Source organism: Zalophus californianus, chromosome 10 (genome assembly GCF_009762305.2).
Source record: "Zalophus californianus isolate mZalCal1 chromosome 10, mZalCal1.pri.v2, whole genome shotgun sequence".
Taxonomy (NCBI): domain Eukaryota; kingdom Metazoa; phylum Chordata; class Mammalia; order Carnivora; family Otariidae; genus Zalophus; species Zalophus californianus.
Genome location: NC_045604.1, coordinates 84,453,134 through 84,480,142, shown reverse-complemented (window position 1 = coordinate 84,480,142; position 27,009 = coordinate 84,453,134). Strand labels below are relative to the sequence as shown.

General features: G+C 42.3%; 1 protein-coding gene across 4 annotated transcripts in view; it reads right to left on the bottom strand.

Moving 5' to 3' along the window:
* IQCK (IQ motif containing K) overlaps positions 1-27,009 on the bottom strand; it is a 122,814-nt gene that overhangs the window by 72,948 nt on the left and 22,857 nt on the right. For all 4 annotated transcript variants that reach the window (XR_003522934.2, XM_027610288.2, XM_027610287.1 and 1 more), the window contains 2 exons: positions 15,487-15,539; positions 15,281-15,358 (listed from right to left, as the gene is read on the bottom strand). Coding sequence is in view for 3 of the 4 variants with exons in the window: in XM_027610288.2 (XP_027466089.1) it covers positions 15,281-15,358; positions 15,487-15,539 (131 nt within the window). In the remaining variant the exon portion in view is untranslated. The remainder of the gene's footprint in view (positions 1-15,280; positions 15,359-15,486; positions 15,540-27,009) is intronic.

The following is a 27,009-nucleotide window of genomic DNA, read 5'->3' as shown; positions in this document are numbered from 1 at the left end:
AGGACTAAAGATTTTAAAACTAAATGGGATGAATCCAGTGAAATGAGACGGTCTAAAAACAGAGTGATAGGAACTTATGGAATTTGTCCAAAAAGTTATTTAAAGGGCTGCCTCCCAGATGGAAGGGAGATCCACTGTGAGATGGTAGGGCAGTTGCTGGGGGAAAAATAAGAAGGAAGTTTCATATTTTTTAAAAAAGATTTCTTTATTTGAGAGAGAGAGAGAGAGCGTGCCTGAGCACAGACGTGGCGGTGGGAGTGGGGGCCGTGATGGGGAAGGGCAGAGGGAGAGAATCTTCAAGCACACTCCTTGCAGAGTGCAGAGCCTGACGCAGGGCTCCAACCCACGACCCATGAGGTCATGACCTGAGCTGAAACCAAGAGCTGGACACTTAATCAACTGAGCCACCCAGGGGTCCCGAAAGCTTCGTATTTTTATTCCCCCAAAGTTGTCATTTTTCTATAAAGCCCTTAAATTTTCCAGAGCTCTAATTTCTGCCAGTCCATTTCAGTAACTGGCTCCCCATTCAGCCAGTTGCTCAGGCCTGAAATCTCCAAGTCATGCTTGACTTCTCTCTCACCCCACATCCAATCCATCAACAAGTCTTCTTGGTTCCAACATCAAAATATCCCAAATCCAACCTCTTCTTGCCTCCCACACTCCAAGCTGCCATCATCTGCCTGCCTGCACTAGGCTCCCCCACTGGCCACTTGTACTGTTAGAGTTGAATTCAGTCAACTCCCCTGCCAGCCGCCAGAGTGATCTTTTTTAATAAAAAGACTGATTTATTTGAGAGAAAGAGAAAGAGAGAGAATGTATGTGTGAGGGGGGGGGGCGGGGCAGAAGGCAAGGGAGAGAGAATCTCAAGGAGGCTGCCTGCTGAGCTCGGAGCTTGACGTGGGGCTCTATCCCAGGACCCTGAGATCATGACCTGAGCCAAAATCAAGAGTCAGACTCTCAACCAACTGAGCCACCCAGATGCCCCCAGAGTGATCTTAAAAGATAAATCAGATTCCCTTCATCTTCTGCTCAAAACCCTCCAATAGTTTTCTGTCACGCTCAGAGGAATAAAGTAAAAGCATACTCTTTACCATGGTCCCCAAAAGCTCACCTACCCAAGTTGGGCACAGCCTAGCCTTGCCTGTCTGGCTTTATTTCCTACCACTCTCTCGGCCTCCTTCATCCCCTCTGGTCTCACTAGCCAAGTCTGTTCCCATCTCAGGGCCTTCAGAGTGGCTCGTCTCTTCACCTGGAACACTCTTCCTTCTGATCTTTGTAAGGTTGGCTTACAGGCCCCTGTGCAAATGTTACCTCCTTCGAGAAGTGAACCTTCCCTGGCTTCTCTAAACAGCAGCAGGCCTCACCGCAGCCCTGGGATGCTCTATCCACTTACACTGCTTTAGTTTTCCTCAGAGCTCCTGGGTCTTCTATACATTATATATAGTATGTTTGTTTGTTAGCTTACTCATTGACTGGCTTCCTGCTAAAATGTAAAGTTTATGGGGGCCAAGACTTTCTCTCTCTTGTTCGCCACTCTATCTACAGTACCTGGAAAAGTGCCTGGAAAAAAAATAAGCATTCAACAAATATTTCTGGAAGAATGAATATTATTTCAGATAAGAAAACAGGGGCGCCTGGATGGCTCAGTTGGTTAAGCATCTGATTTTGGTTTCTGCTCAGGTCATGATCTCCTGGTGAGATCAAGCCTTGCATCAGTCTCCCTGCTCAGGTGGGAGTCTGCATCCCCTCTCCCCCTCCCCCTGCTCGTGCTCTCTCTCAAATAAATATATAAATCTTAAAAAAAAAAAAGAAAACAGAACTTTCTTTAATGTCAGGATTTATCAGTGGCAGAGCAGATACTTGGTTTTGCTCTTGCTTGGTTATTCTGCTATTCACATTTCATCTTGCTGAAGTAGTGACTACTATTCTCCTGAGATTAAGGATAAAATGAAAGCGGTCATTCTTTGGACACCTACTATGAGCCCTCTGCAATGGATATCTTTAATTTTTATCTGCTCATCATACTCTCCCCTTTCTTGTGGTATCAGCCCTCAGATTTTGCTTTGATAGCTCTACCTCCCTGTATTGGGGGGGGAACGTGGGTCACAGCACCTTGCCCTCCCATGACCAAGGAGTGCGCCTGACACCCAAGCTTAGCCAAGCAGATGCTGTTTCCCTACAATGCGAATCTTGAGTGGACTGGTAGAGACTAGAGGATTCTTCCTGGCAGTGTTTTCATGAAAACATGGGTCTGTGCTTCCTGGATCCCTGTACCTGCTTTCTAAGGCCAAGTCCTTACCTTTTCCTTCATGTTTGTGAGTTACCTTTTTTCTTCCAGTATATACCCTTTTCTTTAAGTAGCCTTTAAATTTCTCTTGCTTGTAAATAAATAAATAAATAAATAAATAAATTTCTCTTGCTTGTGACAAAGCACTCTGATACCATCTTAAACCTCATGGCCACCCTGCAATGCCATCCCCAAGTAACAGAAGAGAGGGACATGTCTTGTGAAGGGATTATTCCAGGTTGCCTGACTGTGGCAGGCTGCCTAAGAGTTTCCCAAGATGTCCTCATCCAATCCCCAGACTCTTGAATATATATGTCCCTTTAGATGGCAAAAGACACGTTTTAAGAAGTGACTAAGTTAAGAATTTTGGATTATCCTGGGTTATCCAGGTGGGCCAATGATGTAGTCACAAGTAGCCTTGTGAGAGGGATGCAGAGGGCGATGCCACATCTACAGAAGATGTGACAATGGATACCAGAGGTCAGGGTGATGCAAAGTGGTCATGCGCCCTCCGGAATACAGGGAGCCTCCAGAAATTAGAGAAGGCAAGAAAACAAGTTTTCCTCTAGAGGCTCCAGAATGAATTGGTTTTGGACTTCTAGCCTCCAGAACTATAAGAGAATAAGTTTGTGTTGTTTTAAGCCACCAGTTTTGTGGTGATTTATTAAGCAGCTATGGGAAACTAATACACCAACTAATAAATGGCAGAGCTCACTTGGGAACCCAGACGTGTCTGCCATGCTGCTTCCCACAGGCTCCCTGAGCTTATTCCCAAATAGTCACCTAGAGACAACAGGAAGGAAGCAGGACTGAGTGCCGCAGAGAAAGGGCCACCCTCACGCCAAACTTCCAGTGAGAAAGAGGCGCTTAGAGGACTTATGCATCCCAGCATGTCCTGAATTCAGGAAACAGCTCTTCTTCCTTCCTATATGCTAATATAAAGAGCAAAGATGATTTATTATCCTTATGAGACTCCTGGCCTCTTAAGTTACCTGTCTATAAGACAAAATTAAATAAAATGAATTTTTCCTGGAGCACCTGGGTGGCCCAGTTGGTTAAGCATCCGACTCCTAATTTTGGCTCAGGTCATGATCTTGGGGTCACGAGTTTAAGCCCCATGTCAGGCTCTGCGCTGGATGTGGAGCCTGCTTGAGATTCTCTCTCTTCCTCTCCCTCTGCTCCTCCCCACTTGCACACTCTGTCTTAAAAAAAAAAAAAAGATGTTTTCCTTTCGACAGGGCATGACAGCAAATTTTCTGCTGTGCCATTTAATTATGATCTTTAGTGCTACACGCATGCTATTTCCTGTGCCATCTAGAAGGCACGAGTGTTTTTCCTTCCCACTGTTAACTTTCACACAAACACACCATCATATGACTGGTGCTTGTCCTCAAATGGCACAGTGACACTTTTGTTTTCACCTCAGCTTTTGGTCATAAGATACCTTTTACTGACATGTAAGTATTGTGATTTTTTTTCTTTTTCTTTTCTTTCTTTTTTTTTTTTTTGTCTAAGGATAGAACTTAGCTGAAAAGACATTTCACCCAAAGCAAGTTTTCTTTTCTAAAACACAATCTTTGTCTCACTGAAGGTCTCAGCTTTAATGATGTCTTTCATGAGCCTTCTCCCCCGGGGCATGGGACCAGATAGGCAGCAGGGCACTTTTGTTCCTTGTGCTTATTTAGTGATTTATTTTTGCAAATGAATCTGACCAATTCTTTGCAGTCAAAATAAAAAGTGAAATTTTTCTTGTTCTCAATATCATAGCAAATAGTTTCATTGTTTCTGATTGGCTGGTTGAGTCAGGACTCTATACTGCGAAAGAGGATGATGACAGATTGATAAATAGGAGTAAAGCCATCAGGCAATATGATGTAATCCACCACTGTTGAAAGGTAGGGAAGAAAACACCCTCATAGAGCTCTGATTAAAGCATGTGGTAGATTGCGTTATTGGTCCCAATTATTACTCTTTTCCCTGGAAGAGAATTGTGCATCTCTACTCTGCCATAGGGCTTGCAGTTTCTACTGGGGGTGGTGTCAACTTCCCCATAGCACTGCTATTCAGCTTGGCTATGGACTTGTATTGGCCAATGAAATGTGAGCAGCAGAAATGCTTGCCCCTGCATGGATTGGCCATTGCTCTTCTCTCTCTGCCATGAGAGTGAGGGAGCGGGCTGTTCCTTCATCCTGGGTCCCAGAATGAAAGGGGAAAGGAGCAGAACCAAAAGTGACATGCAGCTAACAGAAAAAAGGGTGAAGAATAAATGTTTGCCATTCTAAGGCACTGAAATTTGAGGGTTATTTGTTACTGCAACAGAACCTAGAGAAAGCTGACTAATTCAGAATACTGGCAGGTAGTTGGGGCAAAACCATGTAGGAGCACATATAAGTCAGGACTCTTTAATTTGCAAGTATTAGAAACTTAACTCAAGCTGGCTTAAGCAAAAAATTAAAAATTGTAAAAAAGGCTTAATTAAGGGATAGGGTTGGCGTTAGGCATGGCCATATAGAGAGGCCCAAAACGACGCCATAGAAATGCAGGCTCTGGTTGCCTCTCAGTTCTGAAGTTATCTCAGGCGCAGCCTCTTCAGGTGGTTGCCCCTCCGCAGCTCAAGGCTTATGACCTCAAAGCTCCAAGTCTACAGGAAGAGAGAGAAAATCTTTCCTGGTTGCTTCCTGAAAAATCTTGGGGTTACAGGTGATTGAACCAATTTGGGAGCAACAGCGGTGGTCAGGGGGGTTCACTGCTCTGAGTGGCCAGGCCTGGGTCACACACCCAGCCCAGAGCCAGGGGTGGAATCAGCTCCCTGTCCACACGGACTGAGAATGGGAGACAGGTGATCCTTCCAGTTACAGGGAGTTCTGTAACCAGAAGAAGGAGGAAATCAATGCAGCGGGGGGGGGGGGGGGGGGGGGGGGGGGGAGGGGAGTGGGGTGGGGGTAGGGGTGGGGGGGGTGGGGTGGGGAGGAAGCATAAATGTCTACCACAAAAAGCGAGAAAATGGAATTTAAAAAGGTAGAATAAATACCCTCTAGTTTTGTAATTAAGATAATTTCAGAGAGAGAAAGAGAACGTGAGCACACAAGCAGGGGGAGGGGCAGAGGGAGAAGGAGAGAGAATCCTAAGCAGACTGCCTGATGTAGGGCTTGATCCAGCCACCCTGAGATCATGAGCTGAAATGACGAGTCGGACGTTTAACCGACTGAGCCACCCAGGCCCCCTTTGTTTTGTAATTGTTTTTAATTCTTAAAGTAACTCTGTAGACAATACGAAAAACTACAAAATAATTTAGAAAAGAAAATAAAAGTTGTGTTCTGGCCCTTTGGAGTGAAACATCCTTTTGAAAGATTTTTGAGTCTAGAGTTATTTAATTCTATGATTATCCTTGATTTTAAACATTTCCTTTTCACCATATAGTTTATTTAACAAACATGTTTATTTTGTATGTGATAAATCTTATTTTTATAAACCTAAGAAAAAATGTTAAGGGTTGTCGATGTCTATATAAAATAACTACATAAAATGCAGTTATTTAAAGAAAAAAAATCACAGAAAAGAAATGGGTAACTGCGAAGGGATGGACAGAGTAAAGAGTATGCTAAATTATGGGGAACCTGTAGGCAAAAGGCCCAGCATTTATGTGAAAAGCGATTGGCAGCCACCCGTGACAAATGATCCTAACCTACCAGCTGTGATCTGACAATATAATGACATCAAGCAACAAAGACAGCTGGGCTTCGTAGAATTTGTCTTACCAAGAACATTAAAATAGAGCCAAACTCACATTTTAGATGGCTCCCCAGGCTGGTAGATGGGGTTCTCTGAGGCAATAAATGCTAACACACACATAATATACAGAGTTGTATCTTCCACGGTAGCTACACTCTGAAATCAGCACATAAGATGTCAAAATTTCCCCTTAGCAAACCTTAAATTACCCATAGCATCTTTCAGTTAGTGTCACAGAGCCAGTGTTCCCCCTGTCTGAGCCCTGATCACTCTAAGTACCAGGTGATCTAAGAGGTAGTGGAGTAGATGGATTAACCACTCTTCATGGCACGGACTCAGCAGCAAGGCCGCCTGGGTTCAATCCCAACTCTTCTTTGCTAGCTTGTGACCTCGGGCAGGTATGTTATCCCTCTGCCTCATTTCTTTCTCTGAAATACGGCTGTCACCGGGACAGCTGGTACTCATGGACTATCCAGTGTTCCCTTATGGATCTCGGCCTCCCTCTCAGTTGGTTTGGGGTCAGCCTGTGTGAGGAGAGGCGAGAGGGTTAAGAATGTCCTAGACTGAGAGGGTTAAGAGCTAGGGTGCCTCCTCCTTTCTTTCTTTGCTTCAGTGACCTCAAAAATCGTATGTTCTAAATAGCTATAAACAAAAGGGCTGTCCAACCTGCATCAGTCTTTGTACGAGCAAGAAGTAAGCTGTTATTGATATTTCAGTGCTGTTTAGAACTGCAACTTAGCCTAACATAGCCTGACGAATACAAGGGGGACATAAAATTTCCTACTCTGTAGGGTTGTTACCGAAGTTAAATTAGGTCCTAGTTATCAATTGTTCAGAATAGTATCTGAGTAAACATATAAATGCTTGGTTGGCAGGTAGTTACTAGGTAGACAGACACATAGATGGACAAATAGAAGGAAGCAGTTGCCTTTTGAGCTGCTCATGTTACAAGGGGCACATAACACTGGGAACAACTAAGGAAAGAGCTGAGTCATGTGCCCTATTTATGCTGTACCTCCAGAGTGGAATGGCAAGGGGGACTGCTTAAATTTTCAAAAATCGTATTTCTCTTTCTCTCTCTCTTTTCCCCAAAAGCATAAATTAGCATAAATTAAGTACATGCATACTGCAATCCAACTATACACAAAAACTGTTCATGAAGACAGGGACCATGTTTAATTATGTCAAATTTCCATGGCACAGAGTAAGTATCCAATAAACAGTAGCCAACCAGCTTATGAGTATGTCTGCTTTGTAACTTTAGAGCACATTGCAGCATTCAATAAATATTGGCTAAATAAATGAACAAATAAATAACTCCCTTAAAATAGCTGCAACATAGCTGTTTGTATATGTACCAGTTCTGGAAAGATGGTAGCCCCTTCACAGGTGGCACCAGAATTCCTCTTAGGTAAAGACTTAGCTTTGTTTAGATGAAAGACCATTTTACAGATGAAAAAACTGAGGCTCAGAGAGGTGAAGTCATCTTTGCCCAGAGACACACAGCTCGAAATGGTGAAGCTTGGTCTGGAAGGTGGAGATGTGATTCCAGAGCCCAAGTTCCTAACCCCTACACTTCCACTGCCGCCACTTTGTCCTCTAGGACATTCTTACGCCACGCTTGATGGCTCCCAGATTTGACTTACTGTCATCTTCTCCAACCCACCCCCCACCAGCCTTCTCTCATACTCCATTATTCGAACTGGTGACACCTCTAACACCATGGCCTCCTGCCCTCACGATTCCATGACCCCTGTCTCCCCTTGTGTCAGTCACTCAATAGAACGGCTACATCTTAGGATGGGTTGTCCCTGAAGACCGTCATATCTCAATGTTCCAAATTCCCGTTGTGATCGTAACCTCCTCTATCCTTCCATCTTTCCCACTTACTCACATGTATTTATATTTTTAGTCCTTATGCAAGACTGGGATTTGAGAAGATTACTGGTATCTAGAACAGGGCTCAGCAAACTATAGCCCATGGGCCAAATGTGGCCCATCACCTATTTGTATAAATAAAGTTGGACTGGAATCCAGCCATCCCTGTTTATTCACATACTGTCTATGACTGCTTTCATGCTACAATGGTGCAGTTGAAGGAATTGTAAGAGAGACCGTATGTGGCCTGCAAAGCCTAAGAGATTTACCCTGCTCTACAGAAAAAGTATTATTAAAAGAAAAAGTACTACTGGCGCCATGTTCTTAGGGCAAGCCCAAGGCTCTGATCATGTTAACCCTCCTTCTCATTGGTGCTGGAGAGAAGTGGGTTTGGCATCAGAGGAGGATGTGAAGGGAGAATGAGGCTGAGGTAAGGGAACTGCTGGTGAGTCATGCACATTCAGAGCCAGGTCTCAGGGTGACCAAGGTCTCCCCAGCACCGTGAGGCTTCTCACTTGGGTCCACACTTGCTACTCTCTCCTTGTCCTGGGGCCATTTTCCCTTCATACCATTTGAGTTTCTCAGCATGATCACATGAAAACTCAGTCTCCCCCACTGTCTGTCACTCCAGCCACCTTCAGTGGAGAAGAGCACCCCTCAACCCTCCTGGTTGACTTTGCCAGTTAATAGATACCTCCTTGCCCACGGCATTCATCCATCATTCAATCAAGCGGTCAGGAGGAGCTTTGAAAAATCTCATTGTTTCTTTTCCTTTTAATTTTTTATTATGGAAAATTTCAAAGATATAAAAAAGTAGACAGAAAACAAAAATGAACCCATGTCACCGTCAGTCAGTTTCAATTATACTGTGCTGCACGTCAGTTATTCGATGTCATTCCCCCCAACCCTGTCCACAGACATCATATCATTTCATGTTTCATTCATAAATATTGTAGCATGTTTCTCTAAAAGGTAATAACTTTTTAAAATCATGACTATGAAATGATTATCATACCTTAAGTAAAAGAATAATTCTTTACATCAACTATTTATTGAGCATTCAAATTTCCAATTGCCTCCTAATTTTTCTTTCTCTGAATCATGACTCAAATAAGATTTACCTATTGAAATTTCAAAAACCATATGGACCCCTACCATCCCCATTTTAGTGTCTCCAAGTATGGTACAATTTTTGCTCCCAAAGTAAACACATAATGTAGTGTTTCTCTCTCTTTCTGAAAACTGGTTGTTAAATCATTAACAGAATTTAAAAAATATGGTAGTTTTTGAGAAAAAACTAAGATATACTTAGAAAAGTTAACCATGTTTTCCCTTTATTTAAGATCCCCTAGGCCCAGTCTAGACCTTTCACTATGTTAGCTTTGCTAGTCTTCAACCCTGACTTTACCCAACCATCTGTTTTCTCCACCCCCTTTCCAGGGTTGCAGAGGGTTGCTGGTGATAATCACATAAGCAGGTTGTTTATATGCACCACAAATTCAGGCCATCAGCTGGGCCATCCCTATTTATCTCTGGTTGATTCCCTATCAGTTTCATGACGGCAGCTGCTGCAGCACCCCCTGGGTCCCCCACAAGCCTCTAGAACCTGCCTGGGCCTCCCTCTCAGCAGATGTCTCCACACCTACACAAACAACCAGAATGATAGGACCCACCATGAACTTGCTCAACTTTTCCCCTTCTACCTCAAATTTCCTTCCACTCGTAGTTCTGGTCTCAGAGGAAGACATACATCTTCTTATAACTAATATATGTGTATACATGCATAGAAAAGTCTCTGAAAAGAAGTTCACTAAAATGTCAACAATGGTTAGATTTGGGAGGCAGGCTCTTAGGTGATTTGTACCTTTATCTTTTTGCTTTTCTGTTTGCTTTTACTTTTTTCTCTGAGCATGTATCATTTTTGCAAAACCCATAATACCATTTCAAAATGTCAGTGATCCCCAAGAAAATGTAGGTGATCCCTATGAGTGAGGGACTTTCAATTTTCCCATATTCTCCATTACCCTTTGAGGTAGGCAATGGCGCCTAAACATGTCCACATCATAATTCCTAGAACCTTATGTTACCTTTACAACGGCAAAAAGGACTTTGCAGATGTGATTAAATTAAAGACTTGAGATGGGGAGAATGTTCTGAATTAGCTAGGTGAGCCAATGTAATCATAGGAGTCCTCCTTCACAGATGAAGAGGGAAGCAAAAGAGAGTCAGAGAAATGTGACTAAGGACACAGGATCAGAGATAGGCAACGTTGCTGGCTTTGAAGATGGAGGAAGTCACCATCAGCCAATACAGAAAGCCTCTAGAAGCTGCAAAAGGCAAGGAAATGGGTTCTCCCCTACAGCCTCTGGGAAAGAATGCAGCCCTGTCTACACCTTGATTTTAGCCCAAGGTGACCCGTGTCAGGCTTCTGACCTCCAAAACTGTAAGATAATAACTTTGTCAAAGCCACCGAATTTGTGGTAATTTGTTACAGCAGCACTAGAAAACTAATATTCTCCTATTCCCTCCCTGCTGGTCATTCAAATCAACATAAAATCTAAGTGGAAACACTGACTTGCTTTGCAAACAACTAGAAGACTAGCCATGGTAACCACTGCCAATCACATGACTTAGAGTAAGTGCCTCCTTCGTTGGACCTCTGGAACCAACTCTGGGGTACTCCAAAGTTTGGCTGTGGTCCATCTCAGCTCAATCTGTACATCTGACTTGGGAACCTTGATTCCAAAATCAACATTTCTCTCCAGACCCCACTTCTGAGCTTCAGGCCAATGTTGCCAATATGGATGTCCTAGAGGCACCTCAATCTCAATGTGACTGAGATAGAAATCCTCCTCTTTATCCTTGAGCCTGCTTTGCTGGTGAGGTCTTTTTGCTTCTATCATGGGCCTCCCATTTGCCCAGCAAATCTCGCCTTTTCAGGCACACCTCTTCTCCACCCCCAAACTCATCCCATGCATCCATCCACTCTACCCATCCCAGGTACCTCCTTTTCCATTCCTGTTGTCCCAGTTCAAGACCCGAGGGCTGTAACCAGGCTTTCCCCAATCTCACATATCCCCTGCATTCTTGGGAGTTATCTTGCCAAAACAGCCTGCTCACATTACACCTCCGCTCCAGAATCTTTTAAATACGCTCTCTCGCTTATGGAATAATGCCCAAACTTCATTGGTTTTACTGAAAACCAAAATCCACCCTCTCACTCCCTTCCAGCCTTATCTCCTATCTCATCCCTGTATCTTGGCATGCTCTGTGAGCCAGCTACACTGGTTTCCTGTGCCTGGACCAAGTCCTGCCTTCTCCTACCTTCCTGCCTTTGGCCTTGAGTACCCTTTTCTGCTGTATCTCTCTTCCTAAGTCCACAGTGTCCTTTGATGGCAATTGTAGCCACTAGTAAGCCATATGTTACTACAGGCTGGCCCCCTTTGCGATTTCATTTGTAGGTGCATCATTTTGCTGCGTCTTCCTAATTTTACTAACTAAACATTTTATTAATGAGGATATGGAGGCTTACAGAGTGACCTGCTGTGGTGCTTTTAAAACATGTCTGCACGTGGTTTGATACTCCTCCCTTCAAAAGGTGGAGCTTAGTCGCATTCCCTTTGAACGTGGTACTTGAGCTGTACTTAGAGACTCACTGCTAATTAACTAACAGAATGTGGTCGAAGTGCAGGTGTTTGGCTTCCTAGATTGGGTCACAAAAGGCCCTGCAGCTTCCTTCTTGGTCTCAAGTCTCTCATCCTGAAAGAGGCGTGAGGACCCTCAGCAGCCCATGCATGGAAAAGCCCATGTGGGGAAAAACTGAGGCCTTCAGCCCCCACCATGTGGGGAAGCCAACTTGAAAGTGGCTCCTCTGGTTCAGTCACGCCTTCGGAAGACTATAGCACCTGCAACGCCTTGACCGTGGCCAAAGAGAGACCTTGAACCAGAAGCACCCAGCTGAGCTGCACCTGAATTCCTGATTCAAAGAAACTATGAGATAATAAGCATTTATTGTTTCAAGCCACTAAATGTTGGGGTACTTTGTTACACGGTAAAAGAAGCTAAAACACCCAGGGTCATGAGACTAATAAGTGGTAGAATAGAGATTTGAATGCTGGTTTGTCTGTCCCCGGAGCTCATGCTCTTAACCCCAACCCAAAGCCGCATGAAGTGCTAGTTTATGTTTTGCTTCCTTTATAAAACATTGACATAGTCTTCCCTCAAAATCCATCTTCCTCCAATCTATACCTTTAAGCCCTATCCAAAATGCCCATTTATTGTGCCCCCAAAATCACCATATTTGCCTAAGACCTACCTCACTTTATTTGCAACTTTCCAGCTCCTTTCAGCTTTAGTACCTACATCTTAGGGTTGTCACTAAGATTAAATGAGTAATACATGTAAAAGTGCTTAGCAGAGGGATGACTAAATTATACTATTTATTACCTCAAGTATACTATTTATTAGTAGTAGAATATAATTATACTACTTATTTAGACACAGCATGTCTTCTGCTATAGGGATGAAGTGTCAACTCTGGCTGTATATTAGAACCACCCAGGAAGCTATTTTAAAAAAAATAAATAAAAACCAAAAACAACAATGCCTAGGCAATACCCTGAATTAATAGGTCTCATTTACGAAGTCTTGGGTGAAGCCAGGCAACAAAAACTCCCCAGATGACTTTGAAGAGCAGCCAGGGTAGAAACCCACTGGATTAGGTCAGAGGTTCTCAAGCTCTGGGGCTACTTTGTTGGCTCCTTGCCCCACTCAACCCTTCATACCTCTGACATTTGCTAGTGTCTGGAGATATTCTTGATGGTGATGGCTTTAGGGAGGTGCTATTGGCATCTGGTGGGTGGAGGCCAGAGAATCTGCTGAACATTCCAGAATGCACACGCCAGCCCCACATCAGAGAATTATCTGGTGCCAACTGTCGATAGTGCTGAGGTTCAAAAACCTGGATTAGGTATTGTTTCCCAGCTCCTACCCTCGTTCCTACTTGTCTGACTCATCTGGTCAAAAATATCTTTGAGAAGGATACAGCACCTGAGTCCTTGCCTCTCAAAACCAAATCTGGGCACCAACCAGCTTGGCCACTGCCTCAACTGGGCTGGCTCCAGGTCTGTTGGGGGGTCTGTGAATAGTCTTGTGCTTCCCCATTTCCCTTCAGTGCTTTAACCTGTATTACAACACTCACTACAGGAACCATAGTTAGTTGTAAACATGTCTCTCTCACCCCCAGAGCCAGAGCCATATTTGATTCATCTCAATTTATTCCACAACACCAGGCTCTGTGCATTGCACGTGGTAGGTGTTCAATAAATAACTACATCAAATTAGATTAATATAACTTAAAGTTTTAACATGCTTCTTGGCATCTCTTTGGAAGGTTATGGAAATAGTACAAATGCCAGTTAAGGTGAGAGCTCTTACGTTTCTGTTCTTGTGGAGTTAAAGTGAAATGATTGCTTTGGCTACTTCTCAGTATATTTATATGAGCGGCCAGCAGAAGATAGCAACCATTTTAAATTAAGATATTTGTATAATAAATGACTAGGGATTTGAGAGGACTCTTCTCTAAGTTCTTATATCTTTAAGATTCTTTCTCATTGGTTATTAGAAGTGGGAAAACATTTCATTTTCAAGGCAAAGCAACAACTTGGAAAATGATACTGAAAATACCTGGTCTTAGAAAAACATGCAAATCTTCCACTTATTAATCATTTATACTCAATACATTATGGGCCTTCCATTTTCATGGTGGGCAAAATTAGGCATAGGTTTAGAAGCTAAATAAAAAAACAAGGTTTTCCAATATCATTCTCCTTTCAATGTGTAGCTGCTCTCAGATTTTTAAAAAACTGGTAATGGGGTGCCTGGCTGGCTCAGTTGGTAGAGCAGGTGACTCTTGATCCTCAGGGTTATGAGTTCGAGCCCCATGTTGGATGTGGAGATTACTTTAAAAAAACTCTTTAAAAAACTGGTAATACCTGGGGTACATTTAATTCTCAAAATTAAGAAAGTCAGTCAAGAGTCTATTCAACTTGGCATTCTCAAGAAGGGTAATTTAAGTAAAAAAAAAATAGTGTCATTTGAGGGTTAAGGGTCTAATTTAAGGTCTTTTATTTGGTTTAAAATGTGGTTTTGCAAGGCTCACTTAATTTTCTAATGCCTCAGTTTCCTGACATTATTCTTGCGAAGGGCTGGCATGAAAACATTTCAAAGCAACAGGTTAAATATATATCATTTTATCTAAATGGAGCTACTTTTCTTCCACCTATGCCTTAAAATAGTGGACCACTGCTTAAATGTCATCTTCCAAGTGAGATCTTCCTTGACCACCCTACGCAAAAATTAAGCCCCCTCAACACTCTGTATTCCCCCCTCTCTGCTTTATTTTTCCCTATAGCACTTAATTGTTTGTTTATTGTCTGTCATCCCTCACTAGGATATAAATTCCATTTAGGCAGGGATTTGGGGCCACTTTGTTCAATGCTTTACCTCCAGCACCCAGAATGATGTTTGGCACATCGCAGTACTCAATAAATATTTATTGTATGAATGAGTCCATTATGCAAATTTAGAAATGAAATATATTATAACACCATCAAAGGCATGAATTAGATGTAACTGAATCAACAGGGCTAGATCTCAAAAGCGTATACTTGAGTCAAATAAAAGCAAGTTGCAGAATAATGCATAAATTTCCTCATCTGCAAAACAGGTCTGGTAATGGCATTGTTATGAGGATCAAGTTAGTTTACTAGTGTTAAATGCTGAGAACAATGACACAAGCATTCAGTAAATGTTATTTGCCATCATCATCATTACACTGATGAAAATTCACTCACAGCAGCAAATAGTACTACTAATTTTTTATGATATAATCTAATTTTACATAAATAACCAATTTTAAGAACTCTGGAAGGATGCACTATAGACTAAACTGATTACGTTTGTGAGGAGAGAAGACTCATATTAGAATGATGGTCAAAGACAGTTTTAACTTTATCTGTCATGTTCTAGTATCTTAAATGTAGAATTGATGCATACAACTAAAAATTAATATTTAGAAAAGTTTCTTGAGACATAACCTCTTGAGAGGGGGTGGGGAGGGAGGGAGAGATAACAGAGAGATGAATTACTTAGGATAAGAATTTTTAAAAGTTTTCTACTTTATTTCTGAAGTGCTTCTTGAATAATCACCACATGGATAGGAGGTTCTTCGCCTAGACTGAAAATAACTAGAGACAAGAGCCACAAATATAACTGACCTGGAGCCCTGGGTGGATTACATGAGTTAGTTGGATTGGAGAAAACTATCATTAACACAATCTTAAAATAGGAATAAATTATTTGAGGTCTTGTGTTGGTACTTACTGATGCTTCAGCCACTGGTCCACAAACGGAATGGAGAAGAATTCTGTGAAAGCCTCCCTTATCCTCTTTGGATTTTGACTGGTAACGATGCCATATGTTTGATTGACAAGAAAACAATAAGCAAGTCAATTGTTGCTATTCTGCTTGCAAATTAACACTATTGAATCCTTAGGGTCATTGAATATTCAAAGACATGCAAAACTTACTTGTATAACCACTCGGTCAGAAAATCACAGGCAATGAACTTGGTTCTTTTTCTCTAAAAAGAAAAGAGAGAAGAGAGAATTAAATTATACTCTTTGTCCACATGTCTGAGTAGGACAAAGGAAGAGAGGTTAATTGATTTTTTTGTGTGTTAGGTGAAATATGCATGAGCCTTTTATGAGGTTTATAAGTATATCAACAAACAGTAAATTGGGGCGATGCAAAGACTCCTGAAGACATTTCTCTAGTCTTTGGACAAGCATATTTTCTGACAGCAGGGACTAATAAAAGTGCACATAGTAGGGGGCTTACTACATGCTTTTGGAATTGTCACAGAAGGATTTTATTTAAATCTGGACCTTGAGGAGCACCTGGACGGTTCAGTTGGTTAAGTGTCTGACTCTTGATTTCAGCTCAGGTCATGATCTCAGGGTTGTGGGATTGAGCCCTGTATAGGGCTCCTCACTCAGTGCAGAGTCAGATTGTCCCTCTCCCTCCCCCTCTAGCCCTCCCCCTGCTGTCACTCTCTCTTTCTCTAAAATATATAAATAAATAAAATCTTTAAAAAAAAATCTAGACCTTGATTCTGAATAACTGTATTTATTGTCCTCCCCCCGTCCACTCACATCCTCAGAACAGCACTACTTCAGGTCTAGCTACCGTGTTCTGATGTGGAAGCCAAACATGCAAGCGCCATTGGCCAGTGTGGCCAACTTGGCCAGTTGTCCACCCAACAGCCACTCTCCACTTCATCCTGATAAAACAGAGAACCTGATTGACAAGCAGCCCACAGGGGGAAAAACTGTATTTTCCAGCCTCCCACATAGCAAGGGATAGCCATGACACAATTGTGCCCTATGAGATAGAAATGAACAGGTCTTATGGACTTCTGCAAAAGTCCTGCTTTCTTAATTTCTGCTGTCCCTTCTTCCTTGAAGTTTCCTTCTACTTCTTTCAGCCTGTAAAACAGATGTGTGCCTGGAAGTGGAGCAGCACCTTTCAACAATGAAGCCAAAGCCACATGCTAAGGGTGGTAGGGCAGGGGGTTAGAAGGAGCCTGGGCCATTGAAGACTTCCTTAAGCCTCTGTACCAGCTTGGGCCTGACCTACTCTGAACATCCTGATATGTAAGGGGAAATAAATGTCATTTGGTTTTTCAACTAAATTTTCATTACATGCCAGTGAATGCAGTCCCTAAGAGATAGATAGATAGCCAGTAAACCACAAGGGAAAGAATATCCTAGAGCACCTGGGGAGAAGGCATGCTAAGAAGGCAATGGGATGGACCACCAGGTATCTTGTCTCCTGGATCCACTGAAAGTCTTTGTAACCCAAACAGAACCAGTCAACTCCTTTAAGAGAACTGTTATGCAAACTGGGAGATAAAGGGTTGCTACCTCTCCTTTTAAGATAACAGGGGCTAAGCAATGTCCACAATAGCCAAACTATGGAAAGAGCCAAGATGTCCATCAACAGATGAATGGATAAAGAAGATGTGGTATATATATATATATACAATGGAATATTATGCAGCCATCAAAAAAACCCCGAAATCTTGCCATTTGCAATGACGTGGATGGAGCTAGAGGGTATTATGCTGAGCAGAATAAGTCAATCAGAGAAAGACATGTATCATATGACCTCACTGATATGAGGAATTCTTAATCTCAGGAAACAAACTGAGGGTTGCTGGGGTGGTGGGGGGTGGGAGGGATGAGGTGGCTGGGTGATGGACATTGAGGAGAGTATGTGCTATGGTGAGCGCTGTGAATTGTGTAAGACTGATGAATCACAGACCTGTACCTCTGAAACAAATAATATATTATATGTTAAAAAAAAAGATAGTAGGAAGGGAAAAATGAAGTGGGGGGAATCGGAGGGGGAGACGAACCATGAGAGACTATGGATTCTGAGAAACAAACTGAGGGTTCTAGAGGGGAGGGGGGTGGGGGGATGGGTTAGCCTGGTGATGGGTATTAAAGAGGTCACATATTGAATGGAGCACTGGGTGTTCTACGCAAACAATGAATCATGGTACACTACACCAAAAACTAATGATGTAATGTATGGTGATTAACATAATAAAATAAAATTTAAAAAAAAAGATAACAGGGACTAAGAACCAAAAGTCCAGAGGTGTTGGTTGCCATGTGAAAAGATCCTTCCCAAGAATGTAGACAATACAGAATCTGCTAGAAATTCTCTCTTTTTACCTCCAGGTCTACCCTTCTCCTCCCTGCTCTGTGCCTCAGGAGGCTGATTTTATGGTTCACTTCAACCAGGTTCCCTTACTCACTAGGTGGGTCCAGCCAATGAGAGGTACCAGCAGGAGATCCGAGACAGGGAGGAGAGAAAGGCAGGGTGCTATGGATTGAACTGTGTCCTCTCTGACCCAAATTCATATGTTGAAGTCCTAACTTCCAGTACTTCAGAATGTGACCATATTTGGAAATAGGATCACTACAAATACGACTAGTTAAGCCCAGCCATCCCTGAAGGACACAGCAACTCCAAAGAAAATGAATAAATTTTGGGTTCTATTAGCAAGGAAGCAGGGAGATGCTGCTGGCTAGACCATCAATGGCAGATTCCTAACGATATTGTACTAGACCCTGGATCCAGCTATACCCAAAGCCCAAATCCTCTGGCTGATATCCTCAGGTACATGAGCCAATATATATATATTTTTTTATTAAGTCAGTTTGCATTAGGTTGTTTATTGCTTACAACAGGAAGAGTTGTAACTCCTATTCCTTTCTTCTCTAATCGACTAACCCCCACTTGTCCTTCTAGATGCCTCCATGAAGGCCTTCTGAGCAGACTGAAGCCTCTCTTCAGTCTAGAGTAGGCTCCCCCAGTTCCCTGTGTGCCCCTGTCAGAGCATCTCAGACATAACGTAACTGCTGGCGCACATGTCTATCTACCTCACTGAACTATAAACTTTCTGAGGACAGGGCATATGTCTCTTTTCCTTATATTCTCAGGACTTATTTGAGTGCCTTGCATGGAGTAGGTGATCAATGGGTGGTGACTAATTCAACTCGCCATTCAACTCTCAAACATCAAAGCAAGAAAGAACTCATTTACAAGAATTCTGACATTTAAAAATAGGAATTGCTGATATAATTCTGGACAATTTCTCTTCATTTTCTTCTCATAATATTTTACCATGAAAATTTTCCTACTTTTTCCCCCTTCACTTCAAAATAGCCAAATCAGTTTTATAACCTTAGATAAGGTTGAAAAGATGGTTGTGAAATTGATTCTCACCAAAAAAGAAAGTGCTGCTTAAGATTTTTTACTGAAAGCTTTACTCCAGCTGTTAGTAAATAAAATATGGTGGTGCCTGAGTTACTGGAGGTTGTTTGCAGTCTTTTACCACCTTGATGATAGCCTTTTATTAAAAAATTGAAATACTCCTGGCCAGGGTAATAAAATTAAATGTACCAGCCCATGGAATGGGGTTTCCTAAGCCTGCCTTGCAAGAGTAGGTTATCCCTTCAAAAAGCCATCTTTAACCAAAATAAGAAAATACTTATACAACAATGCAAATATGTATCTAGCATGAATTGCCATATAATAATTTAAACAATTCAGCAATTGTAAGATGGCAGTGTCTCTCTCTCCTGTCCTACAAAAGATGCATTGTTCCCCTGGCATTTACCGCACCGTTTGGTGGTAAAGATTTCTTCTACCAAGGGAATGCAGCTTGACTTTCTCTATTAAACAGACTTTTAAAATAGCCAAATGGTCTGATGTATGAAGGTCATGCAGACAGATTTAATCACTTTTGATGCAAAGAAATAAAATGGAAGAAATTGTGTTTTCCTTCTGTTCTGGGCAAGTGTGGACGTGCCATGCATACTCAGACACATGGAACAGTGGGGATATTGTTCAGCTGTTGTTTAGTTTAAAAATTATCTGCCAGGGAGCTGAAAAAGAGAAGGGAAAGCAAATGAAAAGTTGTGGTGAGTGAAGAGATAAGAGAGGAAGTAATCGAGAGAAAAATTAAGGAGTGAGATTAGGAAAGTGTGGGCACCCAGGGTTTACATAATGTGGAAAATACACTAAGTTCATGATTGTTAAAGGGTGAGTATATGCAAGTTTGGGCAAGCAGAAGAAACAGTTAAGACCACCTCAAACAAGGTTAAAAAGCAATTTTTAAAATCCAGAATTAAAAGGAAAAAGACTTAATGTCAAAAGACATCATCACGTCATCGTGAGTCGGCAGCTTACTTTAAAATGCATCCAAAAAAACAAGGTAGATGAATAGAGGGATGGACTGATGGATTGATGGACAGATATGCAACCAAGCAAATAAAGCAAAATGGTAACTGTAGAATCGAGGTGGTAAATATGTGGGTGTTCCCTCTGAAATTCTTTCAGCTGTTCTATATGCTGGAGAAATTTTGTACTAAAGTTCAGGGAGGCGTTGCGGCGGGGGCGGGGGGAGAACATCATCATAAAAGACTGAAACCCCACAGGGAGAAAAGACAGAACCTGGAGTTCAATCCAGTGGTCATGTTGGGTACGTGTATAGGAGGCAGACTGGAGGTGCAGAGACTGGGGAGAGAAACTTCTAGCATTGGAAAGGCAGCAAATCTGCATCAGGTAATGAATGTAATTGCACCCCAGAAAGGTCAAAAGCACATGCTGTGAGGTTAGTGAATTGAAGTGTGGCTTGCTATGGCATTGTGTTCATTGAGACTCTTCGGGTTTGCAAGGGATGGAAATATGCTCGAGTTACCTTGGTTACTGGGGTTTTTTTACAAATCAGTTTAGGATAGATTTTTGCTGCAACAAACAAGCCCTGAATCTGAGAAGCTTATATCAACCATGATTTATTTCTGACTAGCGATATATGAACATTTCAATCAACTATGGCTCTCTGCTCCATGTTGTCTTTACTCTGGGACTCAGGCTGACAGAGCAGCCTCTCTCTGAAATATCACTAGTTATCATGGCAAGTGAAAAGACTATGGTGAACCATGCTTTGACTCTTAGAGCGTCTGTTTGGAAATGACGTATGTCACGTCCATACATTGCTTTGGCCAAAGCAGTCACATGGTCTCTCCATTAGAGAGAGCCCACAAACATTTGTGAACACTAATATATTCTATCTGGCACAGGGGCATAATGTAAACATAGAAGGAGTGGAAGGAAAATGGGAATTCCTCTGACTAGGGGCAGGTCTCAGGGAGAAGTGACCAGTGTCCACAGCTGTTCAGGGCACAAGTCTGGCTAACTACAGTAGCTTCGTCCATCAGTAGCTTTGTGGCTCAACAACAGTTTTTGTTCTTGATCTATGTGGGATTTGGCCCTTTGGCATCACTACTCCCCAGAAGGAAGAATGTGACTGGGCTGGTAAGGTGGTACGACTCAGGATAGGCCATCCCTATTGGGCAGAGCAATTGTATCAGATCATTTCATAGCCACTTGGCATCCTAGAGTGGCTACCTACAGGGTATGACACTTATTCCTGGCTCTATCACTTGTAGCCAGGGTGATGGGGACATGGACAAAGCAGGGACAGAGGGCTGAAGTTGAGGCTGTGGGTATGGCGTGCACTTAGAATATCACAGCCTCCTTTCCCACATAGCTATTCTCCACAGTAAATTTCCACATGCCAGAGACCCCCCAGACATGACAAAAGTGATAAATAATTCGTGCTAGAAATGAGTACATACTTCGACTAGACCCAGAGGCCAAAATACTTATCACAGCAAACTTCAAACAGAAGTTCAATTTTTCCCCAACGCATTAGAATTTCATTGGAGAAAAACAGTACTTCTCAAAAGAACTTAAAAATATGTACTCATAACACAAAGTATTGACCAAGACTTTCAGCATGGGCCATGTGGTCATTTCTAAAAGTGTTCTTAATTAAAAGGAGTAATGCTAAAATAATTCTACCACACCTTTCCTGTGAGAATCTATTTTTTCCACTCCTTAGAAAACTTTTCCAAACAAAAGCTGATGGTATTTCTAATTCCCTTATTAGTCAAGGCCAGGAAATAAGAGTTTCTTCCTTCACTGACCAAAGCCCTTGCACTTTTTAAAGATATTTGGGTGCTTCACTCAAAAAATAAAAAACTACAATAAATGACCATTAGATGGCAAGGACTCTAAGAAGAAATAGAAGATTCTATTTTACTGAATTATTCATAGTGGCAAATTTTAGTGTCATGAGATCACCAAATGCCTTATCAGGAGTTAGAAACAGTTTCCTGATACTAACTTTTGTTTACAATACTCTTCTTTGTAATGGAATTTGATGAGCAACCAAGCGAAAGGGAAAATTTTATGCCAAGTGGGATAGGATAGGAAAAGAGGTGGAAAGTCTTATCACCTCTATCCAGACTCTGCATTTAATCCATATTTAAAGCTGAGATAAGCTTTATCTTCAGGCATCATTTTACTCATGCAAAAAACTCCTGATTTCTTTCCAAATTATGCAAGGTGTGCTGTTCCAGTTTGGCCCTATTTGGTAACCTTTACTGAGGACCTACTATGTGCCAAGCCTGTGCTGAACACTAGAGATAAAGAAATGAGTAAGCCATGGCTCCACTGTGGTTATTAATTCAACATCCAGCAGCCAATCCCCGGCTGGGTAGTAGCTGTGATGAGTAGAGAGGATTAACCCCCTCTCCAGCTCCGGGTGTGAACCCTGATAACACAGTCCAGATAATCCCACCCCACCTGCCACCGAGACCTAAACCAATCTGGTCCACATTTATCCTGGCCCAAGGGATTCACTGAATGAAGAATGGGTGCACAGTCAATTTCAGACTGATAAGGTATGAGAGGAGATGTGCTGGGGCTTCTGGGAAATCTTTTCCTTTGCTTTTCTAAACAAGCTCGATCATTCTCCCCTGGTTGCTGTAGTAGGTGGGGCAAAGCCTAGGCCAGTGGCAGTAGCTGTTCTGTCGCTCTGAGGGAAGCCAGCCTGAGGATAAAACCAACTCTGCAAGAGGCCAACCAGAGATGCAGAAGAGAAGCAAGTCCTCGATTACAACACTGAGCTCCTGAATCAAACCAATCCTGAAATCTTCCTTCTCTACCTCAGAGCTGTCTAGTTTCGTGAACCAATGAACCTCCTTCATTACTTAAGCCAGTTTTCTGCTATTTGCAGCATAATGAGTCCTAGCCAAGATAGCTGCCCAGTATCCCTTCTGCCTTCTTTTGGTAACTGCACCGAGTTCCTTTGGGGGATCTACCCTTCCCCAATTCTAAAGCTATGTGCATTGGGTTAGGGATCCTTCCCTTTGCCCAGTAGCCCACTGCCCACTAAATTCCCCTAGTTCCAAGGACTGACTCCAAAGTAAGTAATTGACCTGAGTCAGTTCAACTAGAAACTCTGGAAGAGACTTTCTCTTTCTCAGGTACCACTTGAGCCTTTAAGACATAGGCTGGTGTCATAGATGGGGACTGTTTGAGGGTAGAGCCAAGCCAGAGGAAATAAAATCAAGAGATGGAGAAGGAACCGAGTCATGAAGACATCATCTGGGCCCCCAGATCAAGCTGTGGAAGATCTCCCCATGGGAAAGCATGTACACAAACAAACAAACAAAAAATCTTTTTCACTGAAGTGAGTTTGAATGGGGTTTTCTGTAATTTGAGGGACTGGCCCTGAGAGTCAACTAGCAGATATGGGACTGGTTAGTTCTGCATACTTAACACATCCAGCTAAAACAAAACTCTTTTGACTTCACACTACTTTTTACTGCTAACAATATCAACCTTTTATCAAAAACTGCTTATAGCAAAAATTATTAACCTTACTCTGAGTGCCCAAAATATTTTCAGAGATGCATTGGAAAGAATTTCCAAGTGAAGTTTACCACACAGCCACTAAGCCAGCTTTGTTCAATATATCAGTCCAATTAAGTTCTCATTAAGTTCTGGTCTCTCATGTTCCAATTAAGCTAATCCAAAGGCATGGCTTGATGTCAGGGGATCACCAAGAACGTCGAGCCAGCTGTAATGTCTAATCTTTATGATGATATTTATGTGTCTCAAACTTAATTTGCTCCAGTGGAATACAACCCAATTCATGACAGAACAGGAATGGTATTGTGGCCTTTAATCAACCTTCAGTCTGAGAAAGGTGCTGAAGTTCTATCTCAACAATTGCACAGTTGATTTCCTGCCTTAAGACCTCTCCCCCCTTCCAAATCACATAGACTGTGGGCAGCCCAGGGGTCCCAGGGAAGGCAGCTATACTATAAATAGAAGACCAGGAAGGTCAATGTCAACAAAGATTCAACAAGGAACAAGCAAGTCTTTGTGAAAACTCTACCACCATGAAAACTCCGGTCTCAGTATCGAAATTATTTGCAACCTAGCTTCACAGATATGCCTCCAAGAGATCAAGGTCCTGGAGCACTCCCTTCAAGCCCTGCCCTCTGCTCAGAGAAGATGGAAAAACTGGTCAAGGCCTGTGCAAAAGGAAGCTTCGGGCAGAGGCTCTGATGATCCATCTCACTACTCCTGCCTGAAATAGGATTTATTCTTTCTTTTCACTGTCAACCTGGTCCCCTGTTTTCTCCCTCTGTTTTCTCACTTCTTGAATCCCTCTTTCAAGCCCAATCCTGAATAACAACGGCTACCCCTTAGTGAACGCTCACCCTGTGCTAAGTGCCATGCACACAACTTACTCAATCCTCTCAAAAGCCCTGGTGAGGTGGGTACTATGATTATCACCCTCCCCATTTAACAGATAAGAAAACTTGAGACTCACGGTTTAAGGAATCTTCCCAGGGGCCCAGAGCCAGCAAAAGTTGGAGGGGGAGATTCAAGCCCACCCGTGTGACTCCAGCACCCCTACCCTACCCTTCATCACTGTATTCTGTCAGAGCCCTCCACATGTCTGAGTCTAATCTCCCACCAGTCTTTAACTCCCCACAGGTCCAGTCTTCAGTCCACCTCTTCCTTACCTACTGCCCTCAGTTTTAGTTTTCCCTTCCAGCCCTAAGGAACCTTTCTCCAATTTGATTTTGTTCTTATGTTATTGCTACTTTTCACTGTAGCTGTGCCAGTTACTGAGCTAAACACTTTAAATGCATTATCTTATTTAATTCTGATAAACTCTCTTACTACTATGAACAATTACTATTATTATTACTTCCTATTTTATGGAGGAGAAAACTGAGGCTCAGGAAGATTAAAATTACAAGGTCCCAATGCTAGCAATGTCCAAAGTCACATATCTAGAAAGAGGTAGAACTGGGCCCTAAATTCAGGTGAGCAGAGTTCCAAACTCTATGCTTATTCATGAAGCTTCCCTTCTACTGCCTCCCACGTAAGAGTAGCAGCTACTACCACAAAAATCTGGGTAGTTCCAGGTCTTCAGAACACGGGTTGGCAAACTTTTTCTTAAAGGACCATTTGTAAATATTAGACTTGTGTCACAACTATTCAACTTAGTTCTAGTTAAAAAGTACAACAGTGCACTTTTAGTACAAAAGTGGCCGTAGACAATCTGTAAAGGAATGAGTGGGGCCGAGTTCCAATAAAACTTCATTTACAAGAACAGGCAGTTGGCCATAGGCCATAGTTTACAGACCTCTGCTTTAGAACATTATCAATCACCGATAGATGGATGATCCTTCGTGTGGAAGCATGGAAAAATCCACAGTACTTGATCTCGGACAAAGAAATGTGATTTTCAAGAAAGCTCTGTTTCACCTATTTCCTGGATAACCCTTTTATTATTCTAAGAGATTAACAGTTTAAACATCTGTTGGATCTGTTATTAGTTTATGATGTGGGTTTTCTGGTTCCTCAAAAGTAGCAGGAGAAATTGCAGCTCTCTAAACAACCAAGAAGGTCAGTGACTTATTTTAAGTTAGGTTCTTTTAAAAAAGAATCAATTGAACCTTATTTTCATTTTTTTTTAAATGGCTTCCAATCCTTTAGACATTAATTCTCAAGAGAAGTTTGGGATACTTGCAGTCTTCCTTTCTTTCTTTTTTGGTTACTGTGGTAGTGATTCTAGCAGCTTCTTCAGACTTGGAGGGCTCTTCATAGGGCATTCTCAGGTTCTGAGCTCACCATATTATTTCCAAGAGTTATGTTTAGATTTTTACAAATATACATTATGTTTAAAAGGCACCAGTATTTTTAGAGTGATGAGGAAAGTCCATCCTTGGCCATCTGTAATACCCAGAAATTAGTAACAAGGATGCCGCCTTCCATTTATTCAAGCAACAACTGGTCACCCCGTCGGGACCCTGGGGAGTAATATTCCTGTTGCAGACTCGCTTTTTCCCAGGCATCATGTTAATCGTGTTCACAACAGTTAATGTGTGCTGAGTGTTTTCTCTGTGCCAGGCACTCTTTTAAATTTTACTTAACTCATTTATCCTCATTGACAGCTACACATTATTATTATTATTACTATTATTCCCATTTTACAGATTAGGAAACAGGGACACAGGAAGGCTAAATACCTCACCCAAAGTCCCTTACTCATAGATGGAAGAGTATGAATATGAACCCAGTTGTACTCCGGAGCTTGCTCTTTCACACGTTACCTCTTTAACCCTCTCAATAATCCCACCTGTGCTTTACAAATGAGGAGAGGAGGTAGTTGCAGACAAGTAATGTCCCTGAAGTCACTAGGCTAGAGCCAGAAGTCAAACCTGCCACCTGCCGCCAGATCCACACTAATTCTAATACAGCGTATGAGGTAAATTACAAAAAGTGCCACCGTTCTTCACCCATCCCTGGACCCACACCCTCTGTGATGTAGTTTTATAGTTCTTCCCATCAAGAGGTGGAGTCTATTTCCTTACTCCTTGAATCTGAGCTGGTCTTGTGACTTGCTTTGGCCAATATAATGCCATGAAAGTAGCAATGTGCCAGTTCCAAGCCTCAGGCTCAAGAGGCCTTGAGAACTTCTACTCAAATCCTCACACCCTTGCCCAGCTACCACATGAACAGTCCAGGGTTCATCTGATGGAAGCTGAGAGACCAAGTCGAATAGAGATGATGCATCCCAGCTAAGGCCATCCTAGAACAGCTGGTACCCAGCCTGCCTGGTAGCTACCCACAGACACATGAACAACATCAGCCAAGGCCAGGAGAACTTCCCAACTGAACCCAGTCCAAATTGCTGCCTTGCAGGAGAGTGAACTAAATAAATTGTTGTTTTAAGCTGCTAACTTTTGAGGTACTTTGTTATGTAGCAAAAGTTAACTAATGCCATGTATAATAAGTGAAATGCAATTCATGCCCAAATGGTAACGTTCTCCCTATTTAGTAGCCGGACAAGGCTGCTACCACAGCCACCTGGCACAAAGCCATGCCCCTGAAAGCCAGAGGACAAAGCTTCAGAGTAGAAAAGGAAAATCCTGTCACAAAGCCACTGCCCTTTATTTTGTAAGACAACCATGGGGTCACCCTCAGGTCAGAGCCTGTTGACTTTCTTTTTAAGGCCTTGTCTTTTGAGGATGACTTTGATTTTCAGAAACAAAAGCAACTCCTAGCCAAGTTTGGGAATGAAGTGATCAATGAATGTTGCC